This window comes from Phaseolus vulgaris, chromosome 9, assembly GCF_000499845.2.
Source record: "Phaseolus vulgaris cultivar G19833 chromosome 9, P. vulgaris v2.0, whole genome shotgun sequence".
NCBI lineage: Eukaryota > Viridiplantae > Streptophyta > Magnoliopsida > Fabales > Fabaceae > Phaseolus > Phaseolus vulgaris.
This window is the reverse complement of record NC_023751.2, coordinates 36,574,355-36,585,521: the sequence shown is the minus strand read 5'-3', so window position 1 is coordinate 36,585,521 and position 11,167 is coordinate 36,574,355. Positions and strand designations below refer to the sequence as shown.

The 11,167-nt window shown below is 37.8% G+C and overlaps 1 protein-coding gene across 1 annotated transcript; it reads left to right on the top strand.

The window, feature by feature from the left end:
- The first annotated feature begins 8,543 nt into the window (after positions 1 to 8,543).
- LOC137821392 (fasciclin-like arabinogalactan protein 4) lies at positions 8,544 to 10,241 on the top strand. Its single transcript, XM_068625961.1, is given in 3 exon segments — positions 8,544 to 9,044; positions 9,047 to 9,387; positions 9,546 to 10,241. Coding segments are annotated over 3 exon segments (1,311 nt in total). The 5' UTR covers positions 8,544 to 8,665; the 3' UTR covers positions 10,137 to 10,241.
- Positions 10,242 to 11,167: the final 926 nt, after the last annotated feature.

Sequence of the window (11,167 nt, the reverse complement as noted above, 5' to 3'; positions counted from 1 at the left end):
CAAGAAGAGGTAGAGGAGAAAGACTGGAGCATCATCAACCGGTTGGCATGCGGAACTATTCGATCCTGCTTGTCCAGAAAGCAGAAGTATGCTGTAAAAAACGAGACTTCTGCACACAAACTGTGGAAGGCATTGGAGGACAAGTTTCTGAAGAAAAGTGGTCAGAACAAGCTCCTGATGAAGAAAAGGTTGTTTCGATTTGACTACCAAAAGGTACTACTATGAATGCACACATCACTATGTTTAATCAATTAGTAGCAGACCTGTTGAATTTAGATGTGAAGTTTGAGGATGAGGATTTGGCTTTGATGTTGTTATCATCTCTTCCTGATGAATTTGAACATTTGGAGACTACGCTCCTTTACGGGAAGGAGAATGTGTCGTTAGATGCTGTTTGTTCTACTTTATATAGTCATGAATTGAGAAAGCAGGATAAGATGAAAACCAAATCAACGACATTAGAAGAAGCATTGCTGGCAAGAGGTCGTCAGCAAAGCCAGACAAAGGGGAGGTCTAAGTCTAAAGGTCGAGTCGTTGCCAAAGATGAGTGTGCTTTCTGTCATGAGAAAGGACACTGGAAGAAAGACTGTCCAAAACTGCAGAAGAAAGGGAAGGCTCCGCAAGATGCAAATGTTGCAGAATGCAAAAGTGATGTGGAATCAGATATCTCTTTAATTGTCTCGCTTTCAGCATTATCGTATCCAGATGAGTGGATATTGGATTTAGGTTGTACCTATCATATGTGTCCCATTCGGGAATGGTTCTTTGAATTTCAAGAACTTGATGGCGGGGTTGTTTACATGCGCAATGATAATTCATGTAAGACAACTGAGATAGGTTCAATCAAGTTGCGGAATCATGATGAATCCACCAGAATGTTGCGGGATGTACGGTACATGCCAAAGTTGAAGAAGAATCTCATCTCATTGGGGGCTTTAGAATCTAAAGACCTAGTTGTGACGATGCAAGATGGAATTCTTAAAGCAACTTCAGGAGCACTGGTGATGTTGAAAGGCGTGAGGAAGAACAATCTGTATTACTATCAAGGTAGTATAGTGGCAACAGTAGCGACAACAACTTCTAGCTCTAAGAAGGATGCTGAGGCAACGAAGTTGTGGCATATGAGGTTGGGACATGCTGGAGAGAAATCCTTGCAAATTCTTACCAAGCAGGGATTGTTGAAAGGTACAAAGGCTTGCAAACTTGAATTTTGTGAGCATTGTGTTTTGGGAAAACAACGAAGAGTGAAGTTTGACACTGCAATTCACAATACCAAGGGTATTTTAGATTATGTGCATTCAGATGTGTGGGGACCTGCCAAGACTCCATCTATAGGAGGTAGACATTATTTTGTCACTTTTGGGGATGATTTTTCCAGGAGAGTTTGGGTGTTTACTATGAAGAACAAAAATGATGTGCTTGAAATTTTCCTTAAGTGGAAAGCTCAAGTTGAAAACCAGACAGGAAGGAAGATTAAGGTTCTCCGAACAGATAATAGAGGAGAATACAAGAGTGATCCGTTCCTGAAGGTATGCCAAGATTGTGGCATAGTTCGACACTTCACTGTTAGAAAAACACCACAACAGAATGGGGGTGTCGGAGCGTATGAACAAAACATTTGTGGAAAAAGTCCGTTGTATGTTGTCTAATGCTGAGTTAGGCAGAGAGTTTTGGGCTGAGGCTGTGACATACGCTCAACATCTCGTCAATCGTTTGCCATCATCTGCTATAGATGACAAAAGCCCATTAGAGGTATGGTCTGGAAAACCTGCAACTGATTATGATTCTTTGCATGTTTTTGGTTCTATTGCATATTATCATGTGATTGAATCAAAGTTGAATCCACGGGCAAAGAAGGCTATTTTCATGGGCTTTAGTCCTGAAGTGAAGGGATACCGTTTGTGGTGTCTAGAGGCAAAGAAGACAATTATCAACAGGGATGTTACCTTTGATGAATCTTCCATGTTAAAGAAGGTAAATCCAGAAGGAGCTGATAGTACTCTGCAACAGGTGGAGTGTGCCCGGAAGCAGATGGAGTTTGAGTAGACAGTGGTGATCCCAACACGAAATACTACAAGTGACTCTCCTATGGCAGAAGAAGAGTCAGATGAGAAAGAGGTTCCTACCCAAGAATCTCAACAACAATCATCGCCAATTGCAGCTAGAAGACAGAGACAAGATATTTAGAAGTTTGCTCGTTTCATGGATATGGTTGCCTATGCACTTCCAGTTGTTGATGACATTCCATCTACTTACCCAGAAGCCATTATGAGTTTAGAGAGTGGTAATTGGGCAGGTGCGATGGAAGAGGAGATGCAATCTTTGAAGAAGAGCAAGACGTGGAAGCTAACACAATTACCAAAAGGTAAGAAGGCAATTGGGTGCAAATGGGTACTTGTAAAGAAAGAAGGATTTCCTAATAAAGAAGATGTTCGCTACAAGGCAAGGTTGGTTGCTAAAGGCTTTGCTCAGAGAGAGGGAATTGATTATAATGAGGTATTTTCTCCAGTTGTTAAACATTCTTCCATTCGAATTTTGTTGGCCTTGGTAGCACAGTTGAATTTGGAGCTAGCTCAACTTGATGTAAAGACTGTGTTCCTAGACGGTGATTTGAAGGAGGAAATCTATATGACTCAACCAGAAGGATACAAGGTTGTTGGTAAAGAAGATTGGGTTTGTAAACTTAACAAATCGTTGTACGGACTGAAACAATCTCAGAGACAATGGTACAAACGATTTGATAAGTTCATGAAGGATCAGAAGTACAAGAGAAGCAAATACGATCACTGTGTGTATTTGCGCAGACTTGAAGATGGTTCCTACATTTACTTACTCTTATATGTTGATGATATGCTGATTGCAGCAAAAAGCCAAGTTGAGATTGACAGGTTAAAGGCTCATTTGAGTAAAGAGTTCAAGATGAAGGATTTGGGGGAAGCCAAGAAGATTCTCGACATGGAGATAAACAGGGACAGGAGGGGAAAACTTTGGCTGTCACATAAGAAGTATTTGTAGACGGTACTACAACGTTTTGGTATACACGAAGATACAAAACCTGTAAGTACCCCACTTGCTCCTCATTTGAAATTGAGTAGCCGTTTATCTCCGACGACTGATGAAGAACGAGAATACATGGCGAAAGTCCCATATGCAGATGCAGTTGAAAGCTTGATGTATGCAATGGTGTGTACGAGACCAAATATTTCATAGGTTGTGAGTGTTGTTAGCAGGTACATGCATGATCCGGGCAAGGGTCATTGGCAAGCTGTGAGATGGATTCTACGGTACCTCCAAAATACCTTAGATGTTGGATTGACATTTGAGCAAGATGAATCACTTGGTCAATGCATAGTTGGATATTATGATTCTGATTATGCAGGTGATTTGGATAAGCGATGGTCTACAACTGCTATTTGTTCACTTTAGCAAAAGCGCCAGTTAGTTGGAAGTCTACCTTGCAGTCTACGGTGGCTTTGTCTACGACCGAGGTAGAGTATATGGTGATTACAGAGGCAGTGAAGGAAGCAATTTGGCTTCATGGGTTGCTTAAAGACTTGAGAGTTGGTCAGAAACAACTTGAGTTATATTCTGACAGTCAGAGTGCTATTCATTTAGCAAAGAATCAAGTCTTTCATGCACGGACGAAGCACATTGATGTTCGTTATCACTTTGTGCGTGAGATTCTCGAAGAAGAGGAGATTGTTCTCCAAAAGATTCGCACTATGGAGAATCCTGCAGATATGCTCACCAAGGTGGTTACAAGGGCCAAGTTTGAACATTGTTTAGACTTGGTTAATATCTTGCACATTTGAAGTTGGCGCCTGGAGGTGCAAATTTGAAGCACTGCAAAGTTTGTTTTTGTTATGTTTTGAGAAGATTTGTATTAGGTGGGACTTGAAATTAAGCCAAGGTAGAGATTTGTTGATTTTGGCTTAATCCCAAGTCCCACATCGGTGAGTTCATTGTTTGGGAAGGAGGTTTGAGGGTTATAAATTAACATCTCCTTCTTCACTGTTAAATATCCCAATTTGTAATATCTTCTCCCATAGTAATAAAAGCGGACTGTTTCAGCTGTGCTCGGAGATTAGGCTAAATTGGCCGAACTCCGTTAACAATTTTCTGGTGTGTTTTTTCCTCTTTATCTCTTTTATTATTCCATTTTATTTATTCAATATTATTTGTCGGGTAACTCTGTTAGTGTTCTTTTTTAGTGGGGAAATTACCCGTTTTTCCCAACAATAAGAAGGTATAAATTTCAATGAAACCTTTGCATTGATTGTTAAATTGAAAGATATTAGAATCCTACTCGTCTATATTGCTCATAAAAATATTAAACTATATTAAATGAATGTTATAACTGTCTTCCTATATGGGTTTATTTAGGAAGAAAGTTTGGTTAAACATATATAATATAAACCATGTTTTTAAACTCAAAAAGTCTTTCACCATCACATCCACACTTATCACCACACTCTCTAACCCCACCTTTTGTATATGATTCTTAACCATCTACTGCACCATCTCTATCATCATTTGTTATTTAAGACTTATTTTAGATAATAGACTGCTCAAGCTTCAAGGATAGTGACTAAAGTGCCTAGATACAAACCTTAGAGTAGACTCATATCATAAAGGCCCTTTGCATACATTCTCAATAAGATTGAGATAGCATATTTCATAAAGCAAATATGTTATGTCAGTTTGTGGCAATAATGTTTAAATGGGGTTGATCTCTTATTTGTTAACGTTGTTGCAATTGGACTGAAAGAACATCCTTTATGATGTTATTATAGGTTGAACCCCTTCCTTTGAGTATATCAGAGGAAGAAAATACCACCTTAGATCACTCCAACATCTTTTTGCATCCAAGAATGAGAGAGAGGTATTCCTTACAACCCATGCTGTTTGGGAATCCTGCACAAAAGGTGAGTAGATACCCTTCCTCACTCCTCTCAGCCTCCAATATATTATAGTGGCTCATCGTTTGAATATTGTAGTACCTTGGAAATGTACCAACTCTACAACTTTAGGTTATATGACCTTCTAAAACAAGGATAATCCCTCTAAACCTTGGGTTGAGTGATGAGTTTGAGTTGTGGCGATCAAATGAATACATTTTCAATTTACATGATGATAATATTGTTAGAATGGATGACTTTAAACTAGAGGGGGGTGAATTGTTTAAAGAGGATTTTCACAAACTTTTAAGTCAAGAATGAATTTATCTCAAGAAACAATTGATAAGGAATCCAGTTTGCCAAAACAGCAAGCAAAAACAGCAGTACCAGAAAAACAATCGGTTGTTTCGCAGAAACAATCGGTTGTTTATACCAGCAAACAAATATCAAAACTGAATTTAAAGAGATTAAGGATAGAGAGATTGCACACAGATGTTTATACTGGTTCACTCTAAACCCAGAGCTACATCCAGTCTTCTCAGAAACCACTGAGGAAATCCACTAAGCAACCACACCTTGATCACTTACACCACAACCAAGAAAGTGACCTTGATCCCCTCAAGACACACACTTCTCTTGGCCAACACACCAACACTAAGATTGTTGATCTTGATCTCCTCAAGAACACACAACAAATCTCAGCAAAACACACAAACGAAACTTGTTCAACAGAGTACAAGGATTACACTTGTTACAGAAGATAATCTGAAATCAATACAAGCCAAAATCCTATTCCACACACTTTGATCAATCACAAACTCTAAGCAATCTCAACTCTTTGAAAAACTCAAAATCTCTATTCAAAAACTTATTTCTCAAATCTGTTTTTCTGAATATATTCAAAGATGTTGTTTGTTATCAAATCTTAACAAACTCTTAATTGCATTTAAGGATTGGTCAAAACATTTAAAGACTGGAGCGTAAGCAGTTAAAAACATTTAAAACTCAGTCAAAGATAAAACAGTTTTTCTGTTATGGTGCCAAAGCAAACAATCGGTTGTTTCCTCGAATCAATCAGTTGTTTTGGTTTTAACAGCTCAACCATTTGAAAAACAGTTTTCAATCTTTTCTAAAAACATCTATGTATAAACAATCGGTTGTTTCGACAAAACAATCGGTTGTTTTTAACTTAGTTTGAAAAACACTTTTCTTTTTAAAAGATTGAGAATGCCTATGCTTTGGATTCAATCAAGAGGTGGATTACAATACTCAAACTACCCCATAACCTATCTAGGATAGCACAACAACATCAAGCACAGTCAAGGCTTCAACATCCTTCAAAGGGTTTGGATTCTTCAAAGCTTGAACACCACTTGGTTCAACAAATATTGTTACGTGAAGAATACTAGCTCCACTAAAACTCTTGATTAACTAATGGGGAACATAGAATCATATGACATATCTTGTTACACAATTCGAAACATCACGCTTAATGATTTTTTTATTACAAGTGGGCATGCATGTTACTCGTCTGCTTCTTCCTTGCTACAAGGGGCGATGACTCCTTAACAACCTTCATACGAGCTTGGCCCTCCAGACTCTTTAAATCACCAATTCAAGCCATATAGGAGAAGTCAAAATATGTGAGGACCATTGATGACTTAAAGATGATAAGGAGAATGCCATTTTCACATGCCTTTTGTAGTGGCTTGGAACTTAAAGAAAAGCTCTCACACAAAACCTACCATGTACTAGTGGGTAAATGATCTATTGTACACATGTGTTAAGGCATACACAAGCTTAGTTAAGATAAAGATGCAAGTTTTTATATAAAGTCATGCCTAGGTCACCCAAGTATTGGTCATAATAAACAACATGATTTTGGTATGTCTAATAATGCTACCTAGTGTGAAACATATATACACATTGAATAACACTTCAAAAAATTATTTCCTACTTGATAATCATGTTTATATAATGTTTAGATGCAAATACACTTATTATGATAAGACGAAAGTCAGATATTAAATACAAAACACAAATTTAGATGAACTCACAATAGACAAAGATGCATTAATTCAATCGAAATTCTTTATATTGTTCATATTTTATTCTTTTCGATATCTTATTCTATTCACATTCTTGACCATTTAATCACTCATAAAACTCTAAGCATGATGTTTTAATCATCTTAAAAAAAATAAAAATAAAGGAAACTTCATCTTCACAATAGTTTTCAAAATTTTATTAAACCTTAATTAAATTTACCTATCTCTTATTTTACATACCTATTGATTGCACTATTTTTCTTTTGGATCCATCATAGACTTGATATCTAGGAAAACACTTTATTCCTAAGTGCATCCTTCTCTTTGGATTATTGCCCCAATAGGTACGAAGTGACAAGGTTTCCTAAGTATGCTTCAATGGCACCAAGCTTCTCTAATCACAACTAAATCCTTTGCCATAGAAAAAAGAAGAAGCAATAACACCACTAAGTGTTTGCCAATTCTAAAATCACTATAAGAGAACTTGTTACATATAATTAAGTTTAATAATTTTCTTATAAATAAAAACAGTATTTTAATGTAAATCTCATTAATAAATATAATTGTTTTAAAATTTAAAAAAACTACTCATATTAAAATGATTTTGTCAATTTTATTGAATCACATTTGCAGTGAGATTCATATTAAAATAATATTTTTTTAACAAATATTTATTAAAGATATTATAAATGTAACATTATATTTTAAATGTTAATCAGCGATACAAAAGGAAAAATAAAAAAAATTATCAGTAGAGTCAATTTTGAATTTGCATTTAATATAAATTAAAATACTCGTTATTCTTTATTTATTATTATTAATTAATTTGAAAAAAAAGAGATTACAGTAGTTAATAAGAATGTTTTTGTATGAAAAAAAGTTGGAATGTTTTTTTTGGGTAACAATGAATGATTATTGGTGTGTGGGGTTGAGGTGTTTTCAAAAGCAAGATAGATTGACATGGGTGGATATTGTAGTGAGAGACTTTCCATAAACATATACTCTTTTAACAAATAATTTACCAAGTACTTTTCATTTAATGCTAAACCAACTTAACCATTTTCAACTACCACCTAAATTAAGTTTTCAACCATTTTCATCCACTATTAGAGTTTATACCGATGAAATTTAAATTAAATTTTTTTAAAAATGAGTTCAATCGCTTGCCTTTTAAATGGCGTGTGTGTTTTATCGGACACTAACATTTATGAGACATTAACACTTTGGTTGTCTTATCAGACACTAACATTCGTGAGACATTAACACCTGTGTGAATTTGTATGTCTTATCGGACACTAACATTTGTGAGATTAACACCTGTGTGAATTCGTATGTCTTATCGGACACTAACATTCGTGAGACATTATTACATGTGTGAATTCGTATGTCTTATCGGACACTAACATTTGTGAGACATTAACACCTGTAAATTCGTATGAGAATTATTATTGAAGTGTTTAAAAAAATATTTATTAGATTTCTGATAATTTATTTTAAAAAGAAAAATAATTAATGAAAAATATTTTAATGTTAAAAAATAGAAAATGAAATGGTGTATATAAGAGGGAATAAATGAAAAAGTAATAATAATGGAAGGAAAACATTAAGAATCCACATCATGATTGCATCACCTCTCACTGCACATCTGATCATTCACAGCTTGCAAATGCAATTGAGAGAGTGAGAAACTCACTTCACTCTCTCATCTCAACTCAAGTGATGAACAGAAGAGAAGAAGAGAAACCAGCAATGCCTTCTCCATCATCTCATTATGGATTTTCGATTACCCAAAATGCCCTTTCACTCTTTTTCTTATTTTACCTCCTAACGGTCCCACCTCCCTCCACCGCTCTCAACTTCACCGCGCTCCTCTCCACCGTGCCGGACCTCTCCCAATTCACCGCGCTCCTCGCCTCCGCAACGCCTCTTCTCGCGGATCTCTCCGACCGCTCCTCCCTCTCCATCCTCGCCGTCCCCAACGCCTATCTCGCCGCCGACGACCACCTCGCCCGCCACCACCTCTCCCCCGCCGCCCTCGCTGATGTCCTCCGCTACCACGTCCTCCTCCAGTTCCTCTCATGGTCAGACCTCCGCGCCCTCCCCCCGCCGGGAAACTCGTCACCACGCTCCTCCAAACAACCGGACGCGCCACCGACAACTTCGGCTCCGTGAACCTCACGCGCGACCCCCAATCCGGCCTCGTCTCGATCCGCTCCCCCGCCCCCTACTCCCCCTCGAACGTCACCGTTTTGTCCCTCGTCAAAACCCTACCCTACAACGTCACCATTTTCGCCGTCAATTCCCTCCTCATCCCCTACGGCCTTGACCTCATGGCATCCGAAACCCGCCCCAACATCGTCCTCAACATCACCAAAGCCCTAATCGACGGCCACAACTTCAACGTCGCCGCCTCCATGCTTGCGGCCTCCGGCGTAGTTCAGGTAGTGTTGGTGATACAGATACTGAGTTTGAGTTTGAGTTTGAGTTTGAATTTGAATTTGAATTTGTTTTTTGTTACGATGGTGTTGATGTGAAAATCTCTATCTGTATACATCATTTGCACTTGGCATTTAACTAACTGATGAATTTCCAATTTTAGGAATTTGAGGCTGATGAGGGTGGTGCTGGAATCACTCTTTTCGTACCTGTGGATGATGCCTTTGCCGATCTTCCACCCTCTGTTGCCCTTCAGTCTCTGCCTGCAGATAAAAAAGGGGTGGTTCTTAAATTCCATGTTCTTCATTCCTATTACCCTCTTGGCTCGCTTGAATCAGTTGTTAACCCCTTCCAACCCACCCTCGCTACTGAGGCCATGGGTGCTGGTAGCTTCACACTCAACATTTCGCGTGTGAATGGCTCTGTTGCCATCAACACCGGCATTGTGCAGGCCTCAGTTACGCAGACCGTCTTTGATCAGAACCCTGTTGCCATTTTTGGGGTTTCCAAGGTTCTCTTGCCGAGGGAGATTTTTGGCAGGAATCCAATTGTCACTGCCAAGCCTCTTGAAGGTGCTCCTCCGCCGGATGATGATGCGTTGTCACCAGAGAATTCGCCGGGATTTGGTGGACAGCCCTCGCACCTATCGTCACCGCCGGGGTTTCGCGAAGATGTGCGGTCTCATGGTGGTGGTGGTGGTTCCTTGTCCTTTGTTGTTTTTCTTTGCTGTATAGGATTGTATCTTGTGGTATAGAATTATTGATTATTATTTTTTTTGTGGGGTTTTGTTTTAATTTTCTCCACCTTCTTCTGTACACGGTTAATTGCATTATTAGGTTGCAAATGCAGCCTTTTTTCATTTCTTTTTCTTGCTTTTTTGTGATCTTCATTTTTACGATTTATTATTGTGCCACTGATCTAATAATTAGTGTAATTAATTTAGGAGGTCAATGTTGTTTTTCTGCTTTTATCGTTTCCTCCCTTGTATTTTTTATATACACAATACAGTCCAATTTCATTATTTGTAAGTGGTAGTTGAATAAGCCTTATCATCTTGTTTTAGTCATAATCCTCAGAATTTGGTTGACTGCGGCTTTCTCTATTGTCATAAAAACCCTTTTATATGCGAGTGATCTTATGCTGATAGGGTGTGCCTTGCAGAGTACCTAGTTTCATTTGGTACAGGAGTTTGTGCTGCTTGCTTATTACTGTTATCTTACGCCTAGATGACCGTCAGGTAGTTCCTTCTTTTTAAACTACAATTGAGGATTACATATTAAGTAGCATTAACCTGCAATCTAGGTGCAAATAATACAAAATAACATCATACAGTGGAAGTTAAGTCATATTATTTGTAAGAAGAAATAGTAAATTTGATGTCAACAATTTTCTAATTGTTGGATATTACCTGCTGAATGTATTGCATTTGTTTGTAGCTTTTCAGAGTTTATGGAATTTCTCGCAGTAGCTTTGTGTTATAGTATGAGCTGTGATTAACATTTGCTAGCTCCCTGTTTACACTATACATGAATGGCTTTTCTTGTTTTTACAACTTAATGGTTAATCGTAATCTGTTTTAAAATACTTAATTGCAATGACCTAGTTTCAAGTAGATTGCTCAATTTGTGTATTGGACGATTGAATATAATTGACGTGTTATGGCACTCGAAACTGATCAAATTTGTATTAGTCTGCTAGTTTTATCTGTTGTCATTGAACGCATTACCTGTTCTTCTTGATCAGTGATTCAATATTCTGATTAAATTAATTTATGGTTTTCATTGT